This window comes from Nicotiana attenuata, chromosome 7 (genome assembly GCF_001879085.1).
Source record: "Nicotiana attenuata strain UT chromosome 7, NIATTr2, whole genome shotgun sequence".
In the NCBI taxonomy this organism is placed as follows: domain Eukaryota; kingdom Viridiplantae; phylum Streptophyta; class Magnoliopsida; order Solanales; family Solanaceae; genus Nicotiana; species Nicotiana attenuata.
The window spans coordinates 104,135,345-104,160,949 of NC_031995.1; the positions used below are offsets into that span (position 1 = coordinate 104,135,345).

The 25,605-nt window shown below is 35.2% G+C and overlaps 2 protein-coding genes across 3 annotated transcripts; both read right to left on the bottom strand.

Annotated features, from left to right (window-relative positions):
• On the bottom strand, positions 2,982-4,868 carry LOC109229618 (auxin-responsive protein SAUR50). The gene has a single exon (XM_019395127.1). It carries the CDS (start codon positions 4,866-4,868, stop codon positions 4,488-4,490), a length of 381 nt encoding a protein of 126 aa, XP_019250672.1. The 3' UTR covers positions 2,982-4,487.
• LOC109229619 lies at positions 17,066-25,254 on the bottom strand. 2 transcript variants are annotated; one of them, XM_019395129.1, is made up of 10 exons: positions 25,133-25,253; positions 22,618-22,672; positions 22,221-22,314; positions 21,443-21,541; positions 21,238-21,281; positions 20,128-20,215; positions 19,290-20,035; positions 18,343-18,570; positions 18,165-18,221; positions 17,066-17,528 (listed from the first exon to the last, which is right to left on the bottom strand). In XM_019395129.1, exons 4-10 carry the CDS (start codon positions 21,471-21,473, stop codon positions 17,361-17,363), a joined length of 1,362 nt encoding a protein of 453 aa, XP_019250674.1. In that variant the 5' UTR covers positions 21,474-21,541; positions 22,221-22,314; positions 22,618-22,672; positions 25,133-25,253; the 3' UTR covers positions 17,066-17,360. The 2 variants fall into 2 exon arrangements, with proteins under 2 accessions (XP_019250674.1, XP_019250673.1); XM_019395128.1 differs by lacking the exon at positions 22,221-22,314 and having other exon boundaries at positions 25,133-25,254.

Sequence of the window (25,605 nt, forward strand, 5' to 3'; positions counted from 1 at the left end):
CAATACCCACGTTCGTGTACGAGACCCACCCCCCCCCCCCCCAAAAACCCCCCACCCCACAAAACCCCCCAAGCAACAACCCAAACCCCCATTATCACTTTCCTACCAACTGTTATTTTTTTTTAAGATACGACACCACATCGTTTTTATCTTCTATGTTTGTGACCCTGCTTGGAGTCTTTGCAAGACTGTTATGGCTCATCTCTCTGATCTACTGCTTCAAAATATCTTCATGCTTAAGGTTCATGGGTTGCCCAAATATGTTCTGTATCTCCAGTGTTAACCTCTTTCTCACATTATCCGACCATATTTGTCAATTTCACAATGTCCCTTGTTCTTTGTATTTAGCTTTGCTTGAACAGTTCAGAAGGAGGTAATGTACTTTTGAATTTACAGATTTTGCTATTTAGAGAATGTGTGCCTCCACCTTCAGTTGGAATGGATGATATTCCGTGGATTGCCTTCTGCACAGTTTTGGCCTTAATCTTCCATTTGTACATGTATATATCAATGAGTTTGCATCCACCATTTAATCAGTAATTGTCACTGTAGTGTTAAAGGCACGCAGCCTAGAGCATGTCTCTTTCATTTTATCATCTGCTTGTATATTTCCTGCTTCAGAAGTGTGAATCTGTGTAAATGCATAGGATGTAGGTAATACCAAGTTCATTTAAGCTCCTTCTCCAGAAGATACTAAATGTGGAAGGTCCTGCAAAAGCTGGCGTCATCCGCAATTTGTCTTGGGTATGCGACTGCAGAACTGTTTTACGCTTTTGGTAATTTTCATGCTTTCACCATAGGCTTGTATCTTTTTTCATTTGTTTCTCTGGAATTAGTTAATTCATGAAAAGGGATTTGAAATATGGACGATTATGTTTAATAATTAAATAATCTTTGTTCAGTATTGATTAGCGCATTTAGCTCATCATGTTACATTTGTTCTTGGTTGATTGTAGAACTCTTATAGATAAAAGATGTCATCTTCCAATTTGTTTTCTTGTCAATCTCATCTATCTCCTATTGCATTACGCAAATTGTCTGATTCTTTGTAGCTTCAATGTATGTAGAATGTGAAACACCCTAACCTAGAAATATAATACTCCTTCCCTCCCTATACAAGTTAGAGCCGATTTGACTTGTGCAGAGCTTTAGAGTAAAATGTTTAAGTAGAATTTTATATTGAGTTATAATGTTTGGATAATGATTTGACATATGAGATAATTGAATTTGTTGAAACGATGTCACATCAAGTTGGAAATAACATAAAGTACTCCGTAATAATAGTTTATCTTATATGTTACCATTCCCCCCCAAAAAAAAAAGTTTATCTTAGTTTGAACTGTTGGAGGGAGAAAATATATTTCCATTTAAGGAAATAGGTCAAACTTCTTGGGAAGGACATAATGGGTAAGTAGGTGTAACTAAATGGTGATGTAAAACTATTAGTTTTTCTATTTGGTCCTATATAACTCTTCTAGTCAATATTTTTGCTGGAAAAGCAATAGAAATTGGATGAGTGATGAAAAAACATACTGCCAGTTCACCTGTACTTTTGAAGTACCTCCTTGGTACTTTATTAATAAAATTTACTTTACCTTATTTTTTTTTTGAAAAAAAAAATCTTCTAGTTCACCTTAGGAATTTGGGAAGAACTTTTTATCCCGTACTGTTCTTTTCTATATCTTTTGGTTCCACTTGAATAACTTTTACTTTAGTGTGTCATAAGAATATATAATCTCTTACACTACTTTCCCTGCTATACTTTAGTGTGTCATAAGAGTAAAGCTAAAATCTTGAGTTAGATATAGATCTGTCATAAGAAAAGGAACATCCAACTTTCAACTGTTATGATTGGTACTGTTATGATTGGTACATTGGTGCTGGTGCTTTTTTAACCAGTTCTTTGCCGAGTCCGAAACCTAAATAATGGTATTTTGTCCAAAATACCTTTATACAGTAAAAAAAAAAAGTTACCTTTCTAACTAAAACGCAGTATTATACTGCGTTTTAGTTTAACGGAAAGTTAGCCGTTAAAGGAAAACGTAGTATAATACTGCGTTTTAGGAAAACGTAGTATTATACTGCGTTTTCCTATTAAATTGTAAACCCACTGTCTTCCCCACGACAGAAACCCACTGGTTTCAAATTAAAAAAACCCCACCCCCTTTCCAGCGGTCCCCCCACCCGATTTAGAAAAAAAAAATCGATTGGGCCCCACCCGTCTCACAAAAAGTGAAGAGTGTAGGTCCCGCATACAACCCAAGCCTTCGATTATTGTTGTTTCCTTGTTTCGGGCTCAAAATTTCAAATTTCCAACATTTCTAAAAACATAAATCGAGGTATTCCAATTTAGTTTATGTCGAAACTCGTATAATTATGCATATTTGTTTTCTTGAATGTGTTTCCACGTAGATTTGTGTTTTGTTGTGCGATTAAATTTGTATGTTATTTTTACCCGGATTAAATTATTAGTGTTTAAAAAAATAGTTAAAAGTTGAGAAATAATTTTTATTGTTAATAAAAATGTTCATAAATTTCTTTTACTGTTTTATATGTAATTTCGTGAATGTTATGTTCATATGTTTGTTGTTTTTATTTACTTTAGATTATTTATTTGCTTAAAGAATAATGGTCTTTTAGCGTAGTAAAATATAGAGCCTTATAGCATAGTAAAATATAGAGCCTTTTAGTAAAACGTAGTATTATACTACGTTTTCCTTTAACGGCTAACTTTCCGTTAAACTAAAACGCAGTATAATACTGCGTTTTAGTTAGAAAGGTAACCTTTTTCTTTTAGCTGTATAAAGGTATTTTGAGTCCAAAATACCATTATTTAGGTTTCGGTTCTGTTCTTTGCTAATCTTCTCTTGGTCACGTCAATCTTATTGGAATCATGACTAAATGCAACTTATAAAAGAGAAGGTGCCTGGGGGGGTTGTTTTTTTAGGGGGGGGGGGGGGGGGGGTTAGGAAAATTGCTCTGCTAGGCAACTCGAGGATTGCAAAACTTTCTTTGCCCTGCTTACGATGAGAACAGAGGATTAGTTGTCTTTTTGAAAACCTTCATTTTTTTTTCTAAAGGATTGCTTTGGGTGCTCTACTCTTGCACCTAAAAATAAATAAAGGCGTTCCATCTGTAAAAGCTTAAGATGATAAATTCACATAACTCAACATGTTTCAATATGTATCAGTGTAGGCATAGGTTTTGGTTCGAATCTCACCGCCGACAAGCAACAACACTTTTCACGTGTTTGACCAAAGAATTACTTGCATGTAAGGTGCTGTGTTTGACTCTTCAAATAAATATATGTGTCCAATTTCTAACAATTTAAACTTGTACATTTGCAGGTTTACATGATTCAACATCTACTCGTTATTTAATCAACATAACAGAAGAAAAAGAAACTGTCTTATTGCGGTAGTGTCACAGTCTTGGATCTGACATAGCAATGAGACTGTTTATTCTCCTCTATTATAGAGGTTTACTGTCCTTGCTACATTATTATCATGTTGATTAAAATCTCTGTGGAGCCGTTGCCCGTTGGGCTGTTTGTCATATGCTTTATACAACATTGGGTTGCATTTCTGGTTTTTCTTTTCCCCTTCTTTCGCTGGATGGATGCTTTCTATCTTGCCGTAAAATGCCATGATGTGCTTAATGTTTATTCGTGTTCTCTCTTCCTGGAACTGATTAAATAATACGCCTTGAGCTGCTTTACAAATCTGTGTGCAGAGTGTTAACAGTCTGACATACATTTCGGTCTACGAACTTTAGTGTAGTTTATTCCGGTGTCAAATTTGGTTTCTCAGTGCTCGTACGAACTTAGTGCACCGGGCTGCCCTTTAGTGCTCGTACGAATTGGGCCTAGCTTATGAAGGCTTCTATATCTTCAATTTAGCTTGTCTTTTTGCAGATTGTGAGAAAATGCTTGTAATTGTTGCAATCTTGCCTTTTTAGTCTCATAGCTAAAATAGTGATAAAATAAAATTAACAACTTCTTCTACACTGTAGATTTTATATTGTTTCCTGGTCCCTGAACTTATTGTGGCACTTGGAATTATGCCTATACTTAGTGCTTATTGTCAAGCTGTTAGAACTGGCATTCCCATTGAAATGATCAAAGGGATGTTTGTTAGGAGAAGTCGAGCAGTTTAGAAGGGTGGAATGTTTCTGAAATAGTCTACTGACATTCTTCCATTTCACTCAATGTACAATCTTGAGTACTGTGCCTTGTACAGGAGTTGCATAACATTTCTAGAAATGATCAGTTCTACAGTAGCAAAGAAGAATGAGCACTTAAGGTGACGGCCCGTCTAGATTCTTTTCGGTTGACTCAACGGAGAATTAATGCGTTTCGACTTCGTAGGCAATGAATTTACATACAATAGATATAGTATACAACAGGTTATGGTTACAGATGCCGACATTCTAAACAATGAGTTAAGCATCATGGATGAATTACGGTCACGAGCTTTGTGATAGCAACATCAGAAACAGATTGAGATGCGTCGGCTTTCTGGTGATGTGGCACATCTAATGACACTAATGAAGATGTTCTCATCGCAGGGGATCCATAATTTCGAATGAGTAGTGAAATCATAAGCATCTTGAGCTTGATCCAGCAATGCCTTGAAGAGCGGATGCTTCAGCAAGGTGATTTTGATTACAAACCTCTTTTGGTACTTCCCTACATAAACTACCGCATGACCTTTCGGAACATCCCTCGGGATAGCCTTCTCTTCCTTAAGGAAAGGCCAAATAGTCCATTTACAGCATTTGTCGCAAGCCGCTGAAGGTATGTCTTTGCCACCCTTCTTTTGCCATTTGTTTTGGCATGCCCGGAGAAAGAAACTCTCTGTCATTTTCATATCAGTTTGCATGGAATATGCAGGAATTGGACCACTACAATAAAACTGGAGGGAGAGGAGAAAGTACAGTGTGTTGTCTGTGAGAGTGAGACAGGTATATATAAGAGTTGGGAAGATCCAATATTTTGTGATCATTAAATGGTAGGACACAGTGTGTAGCTGAGAGGCAAACTAAATGTGACTGATATTATAAAGTCTACTAGATTGATGTGCATTGCTGTTTCTTTATGGTACTCCTTCTCGATACGATCATGTACGAACATGCATTGCATGATTTAAGAGTCATATATATACATGTATAGATTGAGCCACAAAAATCTACATTAGCTCTCTCTTCCTTTTTTGATGCCAGATAAATAATCTGTTGAAGTTTTCATTATTTAGACCCCACAATAGTGAATGAATAGATAAGATAGGAAAGATGAAATGGGATAAGTTTCTTGGACACAGTGCTATGCCCATTTCCCACTTGTAATTATTGTCATGTTATTAGATTCAGTTCTTGATGTTTAGAGAGAGAGAGAAGAGAGAAGTGGGGGCTTTGAAAATATAGAATTTTGAATTGTGTTTCTGTAAACTTGAATGATCAAGAAAAGGAGGGAGGAAGAGGCTGATCGCCAACAATGAAAATATAGAATTTTGAATTGTGTTTCTGTAAACTTTGAATGATCAAGAAAAGGAGGGAGGAAGAGGCTGATCGCCAACAAAACGGGGTTAATATGTTAGGCCTACTATAATTAAAGGGCAGCCCGGTCTACAAAGCATCCCGTAGGGTCAGGGGAAGGGCCGCAACCAAAAGTGTGTGATGTCGACGACCTACCGTAATGTAAGTATTAGTGGTTGCTTCCAAGACTCGAATCCGTGACCTATAGATCCTACGGAGACAACTTTAGGGAAAAGCCGCAACCCAAGGGTGTGATGTCGACAACCTATCACTAATGCTTACATTAGTGGTTGCTTCCACGGTTGGAACCTTTTGACCTATAGGTTTCACGGAAACAACTATACCGTTACTCCAAGCTCTCCTTTAGGCCTATGACAATTATGAACTTTAGTACTAGTGTTTTATATCGTCCAATTAGCACTTAATTACTCATTAATTTGGATCATAGTAGTGCTTACGTTCATAATTTGTGTGTTATAAAAGTAAGAATGAACCATGGTTTTATGCACATGTACTTTTCTTTGATTCCATTGCTTATTTAAAAGGTAGAACAAGTTATCATCTTGAACAGAGAGTACTGCTAGTGCGTACTGCCGTACAGAGGTAATCTTTATGTGGGCACAATAACTATCTTCTGACATTAAAGATCCAGATTTTAATACACTGCATATAGCATTTGAGGAACTTTTGTAATGGAGCTAAGGTAAGTGGAGAAAACAAAGCATTGGCATTGCAGACTGCAGTACATTTTTCAGTGATCCGAGGCAAAGTGCAGAGCAATGCCCTCATTAAATGTGATGTGGTAATTAAGTTGCTTTCAGATGGCTAGAAGCTGTATTCTTACTTAAAAAAGAGTCTTTGATCTGAGTTTGGTGGGAAAGCCTTTGATTGTACTGTTTGACTATGTTGCGTGGACTCTCCAAAACAGCTACCGCAACCCGTGTCGGATCCTCCAAAAATGCACTACTTTTGGAGGATCCGACAAACACCCAAATGATATTTTCGGAGAGTCCGAACAACATAGCTATTTGATGACTAGTCCCAATTAGAGGCGGATATAGAGCGGCTTTTGTGGGTTCAAACTGACATGTTGCTTTCAGCTCAAACTATATATTGATATGCTGAAAAGACTTAAAATTTATTCATAATTTACACCCCGAGAATACAGTACTAGCTCAACATGGAAGCATAATGACAATAGGTTTACTGTCTATCTCTGATTAAAACTACATGTGTATTGTAGATTAAAAATATAGTATATATTTATACGAAGTTTGCAAGTTTTGCCAGAGATAAGTTGTAAAAAAGATAAAGGGTCAAATGCAAATTTTAGGCTGGAAAAGAAGAAATATTACCAAATTTGAGCTGTGAGAGTCAAAAGACAATCTAACTCCATGTTGTACTTTCTGATGTGGGATTTCGTTCATAAATTGATGTGATATAGACTGAAACGCCAGCACATGGATTCATCCTCTAAAGACAGGTATACTGTTCATATGAAGTGTATACTGATGGACACTTGTTAGCTGGAGAAGAACAACACATAATCACTGACCACAGAAGAAGAAATATTCAGCTACACAATTAATCATTTTTATATAAAATGGAATTTCTAACTATTAAAAAGGCCATCATTATCCAATCATGAAATGGACCTCTTACACAGTTGTAATAGGGTCACTGCATCTAAGTAGGCGTTTGGACATAAATTTCAAAATAAATTTTCAAATTTGGAATATCACTAAAATTTGAATCGAAGATGAAGTTGTGTTGATTATAATTTTTGCAACATATTTAGATGTCTTTTTTCGCAAAATCATGAATTATGATTTTTACTCCATAACTTGTAAAAAATATCAAAACCGCCCCAATTTAATTATCCTACTTGAAATAAACAATCAAACATGCTAGTGTTTAACTGTTATCATATTCTGCTTTACTTCAATATACAGAAGATGCAAAATCAATATCAGATTTCTAACATAGTTCGCTTCCCACTGCTATTACCAGTACTTGTATTCATATTTACAGTCCCACTACCAACATGATAGTCGTAACAAGAAAAGGGTTATTATCCGCTGCAGTAGCTTCATCTGATCGTCGAAGGAAAATAGGTGGGTAGTTTTAGGTTAATAATTGATGGGGTCATTTTATAAGTTTTAAAAGTATAAGGTAAATTTTTAAAGTTAAAAACTAGTGAAAATGCATTTTCAATTGAAAAACTAGTAAGACCCAGTTTTTCAAATTTGAAAATGCATTTTCAAGTGAAATTGGAAAAATTGGTAAGATATTAATAACCAAACATTGTTTTCAAAAAAAATTTGGAAGAAAGGAAAAATTTTGTATGTTCAAACGGGCTCTAGTATTTAACCTGAATATTGACATTCGTTTTTTAGTTATACAAAATATATGTGTAAATATAATTATATTTATAAATTATAAAGCACTGTTTTAGTAACTCAAACCTATTTGAGAAGATCATAACCAAAAAAAGTTACTTGAATTTTAAGGGAAAATGACACTGTATAGCCGTATATATTTTTTGTGTATATGCATTCTGTTGTTAGATACAAAAATTATACAAATTTTATACATTTTTTCGGCTACTGAATATAAATAGTTTTTGACGGGCCAAAAGTGAAAAAAGCCCAATTTTCAAATCATAGTAATGATAGTGTTTATTGGATAGAGGGAGTGACTTATGCTTTCAGGGCGTAAGCACCTTGCTTGAAGTGGTGTCACGTGATACCGCTTCGTCGAATTTTTCTCGTAATTTGTAGGTACAAATAAATAAAATTAAAATATTGGATATAAATATAAAAAATGACATCGCTTGCCGTTACAGTAATTTATTCATTTATTCATTTCTTCAAATATTGACACCACTTACAAAAATTCCTGTATACACCATTGTGTGCTTTGAAATTTGCAGGCTAAAGCACTTTTGGCGCAACATAGTCCGGATTCGCCATAGGAAATCTCACTTTGGGGATAAAACACTTCCTGTCAAAGGCAATTCCATTCACAGATGTACGAACACGAGACCTCTGATTAAAGATGGATGAATATTTACCAGTCAATAACAACCATTTATTGTACGTACTCCCTATACCCTGTTACAATAACTTGGCCTACTATTTCTACTAACACGGAGACTTTTTGTTAGAATTAAGAAGGGACATATTCTTTTTGTTAGAATTAAGAAAAGCAAAAGAGAAATGTTAGTTTGAAATGTGTAGAAAGATTTGATTACTTAGTTAAGACTTAAGACAAGGTAAATCTGCATAACAAAAGACTACGTAAGTTGTTATTTTTTACATACCAAATGACTAAATATATTCTGCTGTGAGATTGCCTACAATAAAATGTTAAATCTGAAGATGTGAGTGAAATAATTAAATAAATAAAAGAAATCAAAATGTTTTCTTTTTGTAACTAATAAAACGGTCCACGACACCACGAAATTTACCGAAAAGGAATGAAGGACAAGAGGGAGAGGGATCTTTGCTCTTAAAACATTATTAAAAGAAAACAATATTTGGTCACATATTAGAATAATAATTTTATGATTTTCTTAGATTATTAAAAAAACATTATATGTGCCTAGTTACCTACAGGCATGGATTTTTTGGAACATACCACAAGAATGTGGTGTCTTAATTAAGGAAACTTTGGTGGTTATATGAAGGAAGTTTCGCAGCAAGTCCACTTGGAAGCAAAATTCAAAATCTAGGTCTATTTCAATTGTTTTCGATAAAAAAAAAAAAATAATAATAATAATAATAATAATAATAATAATTTTTTGTTTTTACTATGTTTTCTTAGAAAAGATTTCCTTGATATTTCAAAATATTTTTTATATTTTCAGTTTTGGTCCAATTGCTACGTGTGACACGGTGGATATCGAAGCTAGGATTTAAAATTATTGAGAGGGTCTCTAGATTTACTTAAAGTTATTGGAATATCGAACTCAAGATGTCGGTTAATTTGTGTTGGATCGAAATAACATGGTGCATGCGGAAGCTAACAATGCAAAGCTTAGTGGACAATAAATCAGAGTATAAAAGAAAAATATACTTGACTAGGCAAATAATTTATTACAGTTTGGTCAATCGAGCTACATTGATGCGGAAGCTAACAATGCAAAGCTCGGTGGATGATAAATCAGAGTATAAAACAAAAATATACTTGACTAGGCAAGTAATTTATTATGGTTTGGTCAATCAAGTTACATTGATCTACCACTAATATAAAAAGAGAATAAATTTTTTGAGAGAATAATATCTCCTAAACATGATTCTCGTAAGAACTACATTCTGGAGGCTGTTGTTTTGTTGTGAGAAGAAAACGTCACTTTATAGAAGTACAAAATTTCTCTTCCAAGAAAAGGATAAGGCATATGAAAGAGATTTTTTCCTTATAAGAATCTTTTTCCCTTGCTTCAGTGAATTCTAATAGATTAAAAATTCAGGACAAAATCCTAATAATTTGGTCATTTTACATAGGTATCTATATTTTGTTACGTGTTAGGGATTCTAGTCTAATTAAGAAATTTTTATAAATTAAATAGTTATTTCGGACAAATATAACATTGGACTTATACTATTAGTATTGGATTCAGTCGAACCCGCCGCCTACTTACTAGCTTTGCCGCGAGATGGGGAAGCATTGATGAAAGAGTAATGTAGAGCACATGTAGGATTGGGCCTACCACAAGAAGCCCACGCGGAAGAGGGAGCAAACATGCATGTTGGGCAGCACTTTATTATTTATTATAAAAATGGATAAAAGCCCATGGCCAACTCAGACAGAGATCACAGCATTTAATTTGGAACAATGATTTGATTGGACTCGTGCACTCGTGTAATTTTTTTTTCTTTATTAAATAAAAAGAAGCCGCAAACATATAACAAGGGAGTGCCATTCCTTGAAAAACAAAAAACAAAATTTATTCTTATAAAGCTATAACTTACTTAATTTAATTTCTTAGAAGAGTTGTGAGTGAAGTGGAGTCTTGGAGCAACGTAAAGTTGTCTCATTGACTTATAGGTACAGGTTCGAACCATGAAAGTAGCTACTAATGCTTGCATTAGGATAATCTGTTTACGTCATAGCCCTTGAGGTGCCCTTCTCTTGACCCTTCGTGAATGCGGAATACTTTGTGCACCAAACTATCCTTTTTGGCTGTGAGTGACCTACATTGAGTAGGCAAGTCTAGGCCTAACAATTCTTGAAGGGCATTATTCCATTGCGGAATACTTTATGCATAGAACTGTTTTTTTTTTTTTTTTTTTGCAGTGAGTGACCTACATTGGGTAGGAATAAGGCAAGTCTAAGCCTAAGAGCTCTTGGAGGACATTATTCCATCATATCAGAGTTGTTGATATAGGGCCCGTTTGGACATAGATTCTCAAAATTTTTTGGAAAAATTGATTTAGGTGAAGTTTGATGTGAAATTGAAAATATGTTTGGGCATAAATTTTGGGGCAAGTTTTGACATGTTAAAAAGTCCGTTTTCAGCTATAAAGTCCCAAATGGTCATGATTTGACCCAAACAGTGGTCTTAAGCTATATTTAAGATTTGAAGTTTTGATTTTCAAAATCTTTCAAAAATTAGATTAATTCTAAAAACAAACAAATATTTGAAAAAAAAAAAATTCCAAAACCTATGGCCAAACTCCTATATAGTCTTTTCCGTTTGCTTAAGAATTTTTCCTCTTGCTCTATCGAATGCATCTTCTACGTGGCACCTGACTGCAATATTTCCCTTTTTCATCTTGTTTTAATTGTTTTTTTTCATTAAAAGTTATAATAGTTGTTTTCAATTCAACACCAAATGCTCGCTTTGAAATTTCTTCTTTGTCATTTTCAATAACTACAAGACACTTTTATAAAGAGCAAAGGGCCAAATATATTCCTGTACTATGAGAAAAAGTTTAAATATATCCTTCGTTATACTTTAGGTCCAAATATACCCCTGCCGTTATACTATTGGTTCAAATAAACCCTTCTTCTGTTAAGTTTGTCCAAGGTGGACATCCAGTCCTACGTGGAAATATTTGATGAGGTGGATGCCACATGGCATGCCACCTCAGCGCCCCTAATCCATATATAAAAAACTAAAATTAGAAATACAATATTTTTCATGATAGCGGTAATGGTGGCAATAGTGGTGGAGGGGAAGAAAATTTTAGTGGTGAAATAAAATAGAAGGGAGGGATAAAATGAGTTAGGGGCGCTGAGGTGGCAAGCCATGTGGCATCCACCTCATCAAATGTCAGTGCCACGTAGGATTCGATGTCCGCTTTGGACAAACTTAACGGAAATGGATATATCTGAACCAATAGTATAACGATAAGGGTATATATGGACTCAAAGTACAACGAGAGGTACATTTAAATATTTTTTGATAGTACAGGGATATATTTGGCCCTTTTCCGTTTTATAAAAGTATGTGACACTAGCATATGACCTGCCAGCTTATATATTTGACCAAATACGAACTGTTACTTCCCTAAAATAATTTATATGTACTTTTAATTAGAAGCAATTTAAAAGATCTTGTTTGATTTCAAATCTGTCTGCGTATAGAGAAACCGGAATTGTAATGGTAAGGGGAATTGTTTTGCAAATGCCATAAAAGTTGTGCTTAATCGTTAATAAAGTAGAAGGAGAATTATGAGATTTCTTGTTCAAAAATATTTAGTAATAGTTGACAAAGTATGAGGTAGCATATTGAATAATTAAAATGCGCATAAATTGACTCAGACACCACTATCGTAAAAAAATATACTAGCTAACATCTCTAACAACTAAACTAAAAATCGTCAATTGTAGGGGGGGGGGGGGAGGGGGGGTTCTGTCCGTAAAGGACGTTTCTAGAATTTTCATTCTCCTTCTGTTATTAAAGTTGCACTTTGCTAATGTTGCAGTTGCTATTGGTATCTCAGTTAACTCAATCATGCATGTCCTTAATTTCATTAGGTATTATACTCAAAGTGTAATATATAACTTATATAGTAGTACTATGTGACTTAATTATTATTATTATTATTTTGGTAAGAAAAGATGCACATGAACCCACAGAAATAACAAACTAACGCATATAAGAGACTCCCATCACTTTATTACCTCACTAATGTATAGCTAAAAAGTTACATTAACGAACTACTCGAAAACTGTGAAAATAGCACGGGTAGTCAGTTTTCAGAATAGTAATCGAAAAATAGCCAGCGTTTGCAAAGTCAATGAAAAATAGTTATTGTTTTGCTGAAACACGGAAAGTTCCAGTATAATATGCGGGATTATGGAGCTCCTGCATATAAACTTCCGGTATATTATGTTAGAACTCCAGCACAAGGAAAGTTCCAGCATAATATGCTGGATTATGCAGCTCCGGCACATAAACCTCTCGCTTATTGTGTTGGAACTCCAGCACATTATGAAATTCCAGCACATTATGTTGGAAGCTCATATGTAAAAAATTTGAACTCCAATATATTATGCTGGAATATTTCCGAAAATTTCAAGGATGTTTTTGTTCAGATTTTATCTTTACATCAAAAAGTAGCTAAATTTTGATTACTTTTGAAACTGTGGCTATTTTTCAATTACCAGTTGTAAATCTGACTATTTTTTATTTTTTTTCCCGAGAACTTTGACTGTATTTTCTAAATTGCACAATGTATAAAATCACAAGCTAAACTAAAATCTAATATTATATTATCATTTTGAGATATTACATAAGTGAAACAATTGATACTACAAAGAAAACCAACTCTATTATTTTTTAAAATAAAATTAGAAGGTGCCCATTCTTGATTTTGCCCTCAATGAGGTTGGAGACAATCCATGTTGCTATGATAACCAGTTGAGGTTCAAAGAATTTTTTTGCATTTTATTCATCATTTTTCTCACCAACTTTTTATCAAAAGAATTTTCTTCATTCGTGTGCATGATCTAATAATGAATGGAAATTATTCCAGATTCTCAACCAATTAAGTCTCAATCTCCATCCTATTTATGGTGGTTTTATTATAGTCTCAAAAATGGGAAATCTTCTAGTAACGGCAAAGTTGTCTCCGTGTAACATATAGGTTACGGTTCGAACCGTAAAAATGCTTGGGTTAGAGTAGACTACTTTCTCCGGATCCTACGCAAATGCGGCATGTTTTGTGCATCTTTCTGCTTTTTTTTTTCTTTTCTTATTATAGTCTCAGAATTTCAATTCTTAGGAAATTGCACTTTTGGTTATAAGGTGTTTAGAGAAGGTTGTCTGGTTTGCACATGGTAGTATATATGGGTATTTATTTCAGTTAGATGAGTTGACTTGTAAGAGAAAACCATAAATTTAACTTAATTAGTTGACTTAGTCTTTTTTTTGGGTTGGGGGTGGTTAAGTTTCTGCCTATGGAGGACAATTCTAGAGCTTTCGCGCTCTCTCGGTGCACAAGGCAATCCGCGTTCACAATGAGTTTGAAAAAGGGCCATACCCTAACGGACGTGATGTAGACAACCTACCCTAATGCATGTATTAATGGCTGCTTTCACAGCTCGAACTTGTGACCTAACTTTATCGTTGTTCCAAGGCTCCCCTTCAATTTGTACCATGGATACCACAAAATTAACCAACACTATAATCAAAAAAATTGGAAGGTGCCCATTCTTCCTTTTTAACCGCTATCAATGTAGTAGGAGACAATCCATATTGTTCCCATGAAAATCAGTAGAGATTCAAAGAATGTTGTTGCAATTTATTCATCATTTTCTTCGCCAACTCTTTGTCATGACAATCCATTCGTGTGCATGGTCTAATAATAAATGAAAATTATTCCAGATTCTCAACCAAGGCTCTCGACTCTCAACCTCCTTTCTATTTATGGCGGTTTAATTATGGTCACAAAATTAAAGTACTAATTAAAAATGGGAGGAATTTACACGTTTGATTATACCTTATAAGGTTTTAGAGAAGGTTGCCTAGATATATGACACACAAATTACTTCTTCAATCTCTAGGTTTTGATTTGTTTTAGTTGAGAATGAATTATAACTTAGGATCAAAGCTGATGAAAATTTAGCACAAAAAATATGCTCTGGCTAGTTGGCTACCTATTAATTACCTGCTATAACAGATAAAGGCCAGTGATCTGATATAAAATTTATTTACACATATGGTAGATATAACTATACACATTGCGAAGTTCATGTAACTTATGGTAAAAATTGTTTACCAGAAGATTTGCTTATGGTAATTGGTTCTTAAATTTTATATCACATTGATGAAACTTATAATACATGGCTTATTCAGTGCCTGTGGATTTAAAAATATCAGAAAAAATGTTACGATAAGAACAACTTTGGTTTTCATTCAGTGTCAAATTAAATAGTGTTTAGCTTACGTGATAATTAGGTTACAAGGGTTTGATGCATGGGGAGATGTATGTATTAAGGGAACGTTTCGTAGGAGGTATTAGAAAAAATAATACAAGCATTAGCTTTGTATATTACAAATTTCTTGTTTGGTACATTTTTTCAACCTATGGATAATTAATACTTGTATTAGTTATATATCCTATTTGTTGTTATCCAATGTATAACTAATACATAGCAAACTGTGATATTAGGAATGCAAGAATTTTTAATACTTGCATTAGCATGGTTAAGGACATAATTATATTACCTCTTAGATCCCTCAAAGTGTACAAAGTTAAAGAACGTGGATGGTATTTTTGTAAATAACCAATTTTTTTAGAAATTATGCAACGCTCTAATATACCAAACCAAATAGTGAAATAAGATATAATCTCAGCATAACTAATCCCAGCATTACTAATACCAGCACGACTAATACACCCTATACAACATTATTCTTACACCTCCTAAATCGAATTTTCACATGTAAACCTTAGAATTGGGCATATAGTAGAGTGTTAAAGAATGCTATAATATCCATCATCGGTCGTATAAAAGTTTGCAAAGGGTTTAACTATGTCAAGTACAATTCATTGTCTTAAGGTTTTAAGTTGGATGCTCAGATTCTTTCACGCTATGCACTCACTACCATATACTCATATCATATGTTTGAAAAATTCTAAAAACATGTATGTGTGTGCAAGTGCCAAAAACTGCAGATAATGTAATCCTTGTCTGAGACCACATTTCTTCAACTATAAAAAAAGGTAAAATTTTATATTTGGATTGGCCAAACTAAAGCAATTTTTCTATTGTCAATTTCCTTAAATTTTGTGTTCTCACCTTATATTTAAAGAGTAAATGCAGCTAATAATGGAAATTAATGATGCTTCGGTTGACTTTACTAAAGTATCACTAGTTCCACTTTATTATGTGGGATTTCCCTGTTTAGGCTGCTTCATCTTGTAGAAAAAAAAATCATTGATATTGGAAACTACAAGTAAGAGTTTAATATCTTAAAACCCACTTATGATTTTTCTTTTATGGTGGAGAACCCATAAAACCCACATTATGTCTCACCTATTTGTATAACCTAAAAAATCTTGTAACCTAAATTTCTAGAGCTAACTTCTCGTCAGTACAAATAACAAATCCATAGACATCAGTACATCACACGTGAAGCCATATTTTCTTCTTTTCATTTTCTGGGGTTGTATCTTGTTATCTTATAGACTAATATGAAGCTATTGTGTTTCAACATGCAGAAATCCTTAGTGTTTGTGATGATTATAGTCATGGTTTCTTCTTGCTTCGGGGTGGCGTCTCCACGGAAAACATTGATAGGAGGACGTGAAGAACGTATAACGGACAATGGAGTGGGAATTGGTGTAAAGAAAGAGTATACGTTTCCAAATCGCGAGATAGACAATCATCATAATATACCAAGAGAGTACTATAGCCAGAGGGGAAACAACTCTACTGGAGGAGCTGCTGGTGGTGGTGACAATGGTGATAAGTGAAGGGCTTGAACTTTGTACTTGTAAGCCTTAACAACTGTTTTCTACTGGTGTGTTCTTCTTTTCATGTTTTGTGAGAGTTTCGCTACCTTTAGTATTAGTATATGTAACGAGATTTGATGAACCTAAGTAGGAACCGGCTGACCCCTTAAGGGCGTACTCGATGCAAAACCGGATTAATCGATGGCCATAGTTGGCTTCTCGTCACTGGCATACTCCAGGAAGCGCGCTTGATCCCCTCAAGGGCCTACATGATGCAAAACCGGATTAGTCGGAGAGATGGCCTCAGTTGGCTTCTCATCATCGGCATACTCCAGATGATGAGTAGCATAGGGCAAGCAACTGTTGTGATTGGATTGCATGTAAGTTGTAAGAAATGAAGTGTAGATTGATAAGATTTAGCTTTGGCTAGCCTGGAGTCTTGAATAAGAAAAACAAGACTAGTTATTTGCCATTTCCATCCTACTTTGCTGTGACGCACATGGCAAAGAATCTGACCCAAATCAATTTCCTTATGTTTCAATTCTTGCACAATTTGAAGAAGTAAATGAGAACTCAGCACAGCAGCACAAACTAATCGATGTACTACCTTATGCACAAAATGCTGAAATGAAACATGAAGTCCTCGTATCAATTCAAAATTCAAAAAGGTTACAGATGCGACAAATGCGTTTCTAGAGGTAAGAAAGATTGTACATAAAACCTTTTTACTTGAAACGAAGCTGCTCTATACACGAACGATGCAGTAAGTTGGTATAAGAGAGCTCAACCAATGTTTGCATGGACATTTGGGGTGGCCACTGGATGTTATTCCTGCAATTTTGCATAGGAGAGGAAGTGCAGCTGAATAAGTTGGTAAAAGAAAAATCAACGAATCTTTGGATGAACAGTTGGGGGTCGTCACTGGATGTTACTCCTGTTAGTATGCACGGGAGAGGATGAAGAACATGGAGAACGGCTCTTGCACCTCCCCTTTCTCGGATATGGATGCATGTTTGCCAGTTCACTGACTCGATGCAGGACAGACTTTGGCAGAGGTCGCCAAGACAAGTTATGTTTACCCTTTTCCTGCATCAATTGAAAATCCAATCAATCATGAGAAAAATAAGTTCTCTGAAACAAGGGGATGTCTAAACAACGTCAAACTTTCCGTGAGTCTAATTGATCATCAAATGTAGTGGCTCGAGTAAAAAGTATACCAAACTCAGCATATGGGTGTAGATTCTTGACAGTTGATCTTCCTCCTAAATTGATGAGTAATGACTCGTGCTATTTTTTTTAATCACCAAGAAATGCCCGAGGCCAATGACGAAAGGTTTGAAACTCGATAATGGGCCCACCCCTCTACCCTTCTCCACTTAAATACCAGGCTTTTGTCCGCGGCGGTGTTCAAACCCATGATGTGAGCCTAACCCACACCATGTATTGCGCTCTTACCACTAGACCAAAGCCCCGGGGGCGAGTACTACTCATGCATATTCAATAACACTCCACTATACAACAATCTGATTTCACCAACATAATTTAGTATACTATGACTCCAATGCACAAGCACAAATAAAATCTTCAAAACAGATAATCACGATGACTATAAAGACAACAAAACTAAAACAGACAAAAATTGTTGCATCAAGTTAATTAGTGACTCGTGATTCATAGCAAGCATCAAGCACCATTCATCAAATTTAGAATATGAAAACTAACCGTTATTTTGCTTTGTTTCTGAAGATAGCATGCTTTAAGAAGATTTCTCCATTTATCCTGCCAGAAGTTTAAGCCACAGAGTACCAACTTTAGGTATATTAACATTCAAACACTAGATGACGCTACTTTTTTTTTCTCATCTGGTTGAAGAACGCCTGAGAGTAACTATTGTGCTTACCTTGAGATCCACAGCTGTTCTATGAGCAGAAGATGAGAAATAAAGCTTCTTTATATGACTCCATCTTCCAACTCCATATTGGGCAACACCATCAATCAACTTTCTGACCTCTGAAACAGTCCAGAGCCTATGATGTTTCCTCCGTGCACCATCTTGATCCAACTTCTTCAGTGCAATAGGATCATCTTTAGGATTCACGACTGTAACCTCCTTGTGAGCTTTCATAACCTTCAAAGAGATCAACTTTAACTGTCAAGGAAAATGATATCTGAAGACTCTTGAAGATGTTAGTATCAAAAAGATATCAAGGATCCATAAAAGTATGGAGGGTATCACGATATGCTCAATAAGACAATGCTATCACCCTTTGATTTCAAAAAGCGAACCTACCACCCACCACCTAAAAAGTTCAAGCAAGCACAGTGTTACACTGACTCCTTGGGTTTTGAACAGATTGCCAGCAAAGAGGTAATTAAGTTTTTGAATTAACTAAATAGAAAAGAAATCAATTCAATATTGTTTTCAAATTTATCATATAAATAAGATTACTTGTCAAGCTGATAAAACTCTTAAGGTACATATCGATATTTGATCATTGATTGAATTGTTTTGAACTGAATGTTTTACCTAGAATGATTCAATTAATTGACTTAATTGCTGTTGGCAGTGAATCTGTTTCAGGTCCTTCCCATATTTTTGTGAGTTTGAGAGCCTTTTATGGCTTAGCCAAGAATCCCTTTCAAGGTGCCACCTAGGCAAAGTGAGTTAAGAGTCACTTAATGGCTCATATGTTGCTTATTTGTTATTTGTGAACTCATTTGCACGACCCCAAATAATACTACTAGCATAATAGCACCTTTAATGTGCTAACACATGAACACCGAGCAGATCAGAAAGGATTACAAATATGAAACTGAACATTCTGTTTAACATTTTTTGGTGTGTACCTGTATCGCATTGGATGTATGCCGCTTATCACATTCTTCATTCACTAGAGAAGCAAAAGGCACTTGAATAGCTCTACAAGAAGACTCTTCGGGAAACAATTCCATTTCCGTAGATTCTGCACGAGATTTCTTCTGACATCTGACTCTAGGAAGCTTATCCTTTGATGCCGATGCACAAGTAGAAACTTCTCTTTTCCTAGAACGTGTAGCATTAAGATCTGAGGATTCATCAATATACCTTCGTGTAGGCTTGCGCAGACGCTTTTGAGTGAGAGGTGTGTCAATGTTCATTGCTTGAGAAGTGACTGGAGGGCTTATTGCTGAAAATTCATGCATATCAAATATTTCACAGTTTACATCTTGCCCCTCATTTCGCGTAGCATTAGACATAAAAGAAATTCCTTTAGACGTTAGAACAGAATGGTCAATCACGCTGTCATTCATCTTCTCAGAAGATGCAGCTTCAGCAAAGAAGCCTGCCACATCATCCACATTGCTGATATCTCCTGGAGTGAACGCAGTAGGGAATTTGATAGCATTGTATTCAACCAGTATCTGACTTTCACATTTATCACGAGAGAGGTCATGCAACTCCGAATTGGTAAGGCCAAACATAGCATTCTGGCTTTGAGATTCTTGCACAACTAATCCAGGTGATAGTGGAATCTGGCTTTCTAAGATAGGGTCCAGCAATCCTCTACTTGAGCCATAATCCAGATTTGTGATGCTTTCAGCAAATTCAATATCTGTTTCCAAGAAGACCAGAAAACACATGTAGATCTTCTTGATATACAATATTCTGTCGTAAAAACATCATTACTTACACAAAGAAGTTTACCTAAAAGATAATCTTCACATGGTGTGGAGAGGTCATTTTGTGCTTGAATATTTCCAGCTTCAAAGTGACTTCGCTTTAGATCAAGCACCTGGCACAGTTACCACGTAATTCAGTGAAGACAAAGATCTCAAGATAATAATGATTGAAAGAACAATTTTTCTGTATCCTAGATGGGTAAAATAATGCAGAAGGAAAAATGCATACGGTGGTATCTGAAGTACCTCCCTCAAACTGCATCAACCCCCCCCCCCCCCCCCCCACTACCCCCCCAAAACCCCCCCAAAAAAAAAAAAAACAGAAAACCAGCAGAACAGCCAACATGCACAGGAAAGGGAATTCCACAACCAAAAAATTAGTAGGAAACAACTTATGGATTCCAGAGACAAAAGATAAATCAACTTAGGGGTAGCAAAGCAAATTTGATGTACATCAAAATGTCAAAGCAATATAAAGAACAATTCCTTGATGTCTAACTGCAACATAATTGTGGAGGTCAGTTTAATCTATGAGCACTTTTCGGCTTATCTACACATTTGACAAAATACATACTACAAGGGGCAATGGAAGATGATATTCCATACACTTTCATAACTTTCAGAAATCCATTATAAAATATCTTCAGGGAACCTATATCTAGAAGAGAGGTAGGAAAACTGCTAAACAAGACAACGAGACAAACTTCTTCCATACATTTTTAATCAACTAAAATGTAATTTTCAAACTTCTTTATATACATAAAAGGAATAAACAGACGGACAAACTTTATGAGATATTACAGAGGTAAAAAAAAAAATAAGAAACAGATTTTTTTTTTTTGTGATAACCGAGAAATCCCCGAGGGCCAGTGGCAACAAGATACAGGCTCTTCCAAAAGAAAAATAGGGGAAAACAGTTCTTCAAAAATGTAAAAATGCGCGACAACAATGACATAAACTTGTGACCGAAGTATCAAATTCCTGATTGGGCCAAACAAAACTAGGAAAAGAAAAGCATACATGGGCTAAAAGTGTTAAAAGAGAAGGGAATTTCTAAATGCATAAAACGTCTTAAACTAGATTAGTCGTATTCCACGATCTATAAAAGCAATTTACCAAAGGGATGGTCACATACTTCTTGGTTAATCTCATCTTCCCGTTTAGCTGCAATGCTGGAATCTGAAACCACAAAAGTGAACTATTAGAAACGATCATAGCATGATTATAGATAAGGAACACACAAAACACTCAAAGGAAAAGGGCTACAATATATATTATAATATACTATATGCCATAGCAACTATCTTCTGAAGAACTAAAGAAATAATAAGACGACGTACCTATATTGTACAAGACACCTTTCCTTTCCATGCCCTTTAATACCCTCTTCTCATCAAAACACAAGACACCAGAGACAGAAGCATGAACATCACGGGTTTCTAAAAAGCAACATACAGCGTAAATTATATCATCTTGCAAAGCATGAATAGCAAGTTCATCTTCTATGAGCTAAGAATCAGTCATTACATTACCAATTTAGCGTAAAAACATAAAAAGAAGATCATCAAGTAAGACATGTCATGAGCAATCCTCTTTAAAAGATATGCTGGTCTCTGTAAATGACAGTCACACTGCATAAAGATTAGACCTTTTTATGGTGGAAGAGAATTGGAATCATGCTGCAGGATTAATTCAAGTTGAATTCAAGTTGTTTTTTTTTTTTGTTTCAAGGGTCACAATTTGTCCACGTTTGAAGAATGAAGTTTATCTCTGGCGACTTGCATCAAAGGACAATGGAACAGATTTCGCACTTCATAAAATTAAGCTTACAGTAAAGTAACAAATTAGCCAACCTAAAATCAGAAAATAGCTGATATTATCATCAGACATTTAAAAGCTTAATAGAAAATACTTGACTAGGCATGCTATTCAGTCTCTTTGTTTATTAAGTATTTGATGTAATGAGGTCAGCTATAGACCATTACAACTGAATAATTACTCGCTGTAGACCATTACAACTGAATAATTACTCTCTGCTTATATTAGCTCGGAACACACACATTGTGGCACCTGAACAACCTATTAGAGCACCAATGCAGGCTTGGGTGTCAAACTTACCTCCTTGGTCAATCTAAGTTACCGTCAAAATAGAATAACTCCGGCAGCCATTACCCAAAACAGAACAATCAATGTATCAAGATTTCATATTCATCTGGAATTAACAAGAACATGACAATGACTTCCTTAGATCAGAATAAATTAGTAATGCAAGATAACAAGAAAAGTGTATAAAGTATACGCACATCAATCATAAACAGGAAAAATAATCTAAATCACATCAAGCAAGACGAAAAGGAAAAACAAAGTATTAACAAGGAACAAACTAGTTCATATGAAGTAACAAGTAGCTTGAGAGTTGAGACTCGAACAATGAACCAATTAACATTTTGCACCGGCACAAAGCATCAGATACAAATCAATATATTGTTGAAAATATATGACAGTTAGCTAGTACCTGATTCATCAAACCAGACCCCTAGAGAAGCAAAACCACTCCGATATGCTATATTCTGCAGGCACAGATGCACAAATGTTAGACAGTTAGACTTGGTACATATGCATAAATGTAGTAGATTAAATGTAAAAAAAAAAAAAACTTAGGCCTAGTCATCCACAAGCTAGCTCATGTACAAAACCATAGACAATAATACATTCCCTCAACCAAACTTGTGCCTAACTCAACCAGAAAAGCTAGCTCGGGGGGAGGGGGGGGGGTGTCCAAGACCATGTAAGGAAATGACAACTCATTCCCCTCAATGTTCAATAACAATTTCCAATTAAACAACACACACATTTCCTCAATGTGGGACATTAAGTACTTATATCCCAAATCAGGTAAATGCCTAATATGTGCCTATAAAAGCAATTAGGTCTAAGATAGTAGTCTAAATTTATTTTAATCTCTTCTCCTGTTCGTTATTTCTCACAACAAACAGTCACCACAGAGTAAAAATTTGTGTCGGGGACATCGTGCAGGCAAGTTGACATCCATTGGCAGTATTTAAGAGGTGGGGTTATTCTGGAACATTTTGAAAACACAATGTTTCCTTAACTATCTTGAGAAACTTAAAAATGGACATAACCCCGATTCACTAATAACCCTACCAATCACGAACTCTATTATGTCGTTTTCAAAATGGGAAGACAGCAAATTTTGATGGTAATTAGCAAGGTATTTTTTTCTTTTGGATAAATTAGCGACCAAATTATTGTCCTTCTGTTTTACCTTTTAATAACAGTTGTTGTCTTTAAATTCTGTTCAACTAAAAAAAGTGTTATTGCAATAATATTTTAGTAGTTTTACAATTTTATGCATTTCATGTTTATCTATCTAACGGGAAAAGGTCATTATCTTTATCAAGGTTTCTTTTATCCCTAGCAAATTGCAAAGTCTTTCTGACCAAAGCAATCAACTTATTAAGTAACATTAGATACAACATTTCCAAGCATATGATTTGGAAGAGCATGTGTTCCCACTACTCAGCCCAACAAAAGAGGATCTTGAAAGCAGTATTTTAATGCGAAGAAGCGACAAGGTCCATGGAGTTTGAAGCCAAAAGCGAGAGGTGAAGCACACTATTTTCAGGAAAAGAAATACCGCACATACATGAACATAGTACTATAATAATTAAATTTCAGTTAAAACAACTAATCGATGTTCAATTTACATAAATGTTGGTTTTAATCAAACTCAAAAAGTTAAGACTCAAATCAACCGTTTCTCATTGGGATCACTTCTGCATCTACTTTGAAGCGCACATTTATCTAAAGCCCATGGTTTTTCCATGAAGCAGTGACCCCTCGTGTCGCATCACTTCATAGCTTTACACCAGGAAGCAATGGCTTTTAATAACCACTACTTGAAAGAGAGCTTTCAACCTTAATTTTCTTTGGCTTCGGCAATAGGAAGTTGTACTGTATGTATTGGAAGGGACAATAGGGAAACGCAATTGAGCAGCGCGCGCGTCCCCAGAAAGGGAAACGCTCAGGAAGAAAGCTTTCAACCTTAACTTTTTCTCATTCACAAGAAGGAAAGTTAAAGGGATTGTCTTGGAAAGGAAAATAGCACAAGTTGAACCACGTATCCCCAGAAAAGGAAACGCTTTCAACACACAAAGTCACAACTAAACAATCTTGTACTTGGGAGCCCAATACTTTCTTATAGATACAAGCTCTCCAAAATGCCAAGGAAGAAATGTACTTCAAGAAGGATCTCCTCTATGCTATTTTATTAATCTATAATTTACTTTTCATAGGTCCTTCTCTATGCTATTTTATGCAGCGTCATTGAGCATTAATCATATCGTTTGATCATGGGGTCAGTGGCGGAGCTAGGTTAAAGAAAGAGATTCAAATTAAAAATAACATACCCAGTGTAGTCCTCCAAGTGGGGTCTGAGGAGGGTGGCGTGTACGCAGACCTTACCCCTACTTTGCAAATAGTGTAAACCAAATTTTTGGTTGTATAAAGTAATGAATCCGCTCAACATAAGAAAAAATTGTGGTGAAGTGGCAATGGGGGTTCAAAAATTGCTACTCCGCCACGGCATGAGGGAAGGGGCTAAAATAACTCTACATGTATCAGTAAATCGTTCCGCTAGTGGTCAATTCAATTGTTGAAACACATACTTCAAATGCTTTTTCAAAATTATAGAAAATGTCTACTAAGTAATAAAGATATGGTTTTTATCCTTCATCTCTTTTTACTCTAAATTTAGAAAAAAGGAGTACAAAAATAACCAAAATTGAGCAGAAATTTTAACATGCATGAGCCGTTTTGAGTTCACAAAATTGCAATACAAAATAAAACTACATTCTTATCAACAAACACAAATTTCACAATTCTTTAAAGTTCAATCAATGCCTTCCCAAAATCAAGACAAATTTCATAATGTATTGCACATAAGCATAATCAATAGTACAAGTAAAAAAACTAACATAAAAATGACAAAGGAAAATCAATACACTAACCTGATTCATCAGTAAGAGAGTCAATTGTAGTGTCAATGTACTGTGTGTGTGAGAGAGAGAGAGAAAATGAAGAGGAAAGCGAAGGGGAGAGAGAGAAAGTGAAAGAGTCGTAGGTACACAATACATTTATGGGACGGAATCGAAAGGAATTATAAATTGCTGTCAGTTTTGTGTTATGTAAATAATATATTTGCGTTTGGAGTCCGCTATGGTGATACTTTTGAGTGCACTCTTGAGTTGTTACGTCTCTTTGTCTTTTGACACGTGGCATGCGCTTTTTGCATTGTTTTGTGCTAACCACCGATTCAATTATAGAGAGGAGGCCTTAAAGTTGAGAAATTCGAATAAAAAATTTCTTATTTAAATATACACCTTTTCGTAACAAAACTTAGCTCAAAGTAATAATATAAAACAAAAAGATAGACAACAATGTAGAGAAAAAGAGATGAGACTTATTTCTTCTATGTATTCAA

Excerpts from the sequence above, each read along its gene's own strand:
- LOC109229618 (XM_019395127.1), bottom strand. The coding sequence starts at position 4,868 with ATGAAAATGACAGAGAGTTTCTTTCTCCGGGCATGCCAAAACAAATGG.
- LOC109229619 (XM_019395128.1), bottom strand. Across the intron at positions 21,282-21,442 it reads AGGTGTCTTGTACAATATAG|ATTCCAGCATTGCAGCTAAA; the intron begins GTACGTCGTCTT and ends TTGTGGTTTCAG. Across the intron at positions 20,216-21,237 it reads AAGATGAGATTAACCAAGAA|GTGCTTGATCTAAAGCGAAG; the intron begins GTATGTGACCAT and ends TAACTGTGCCAG.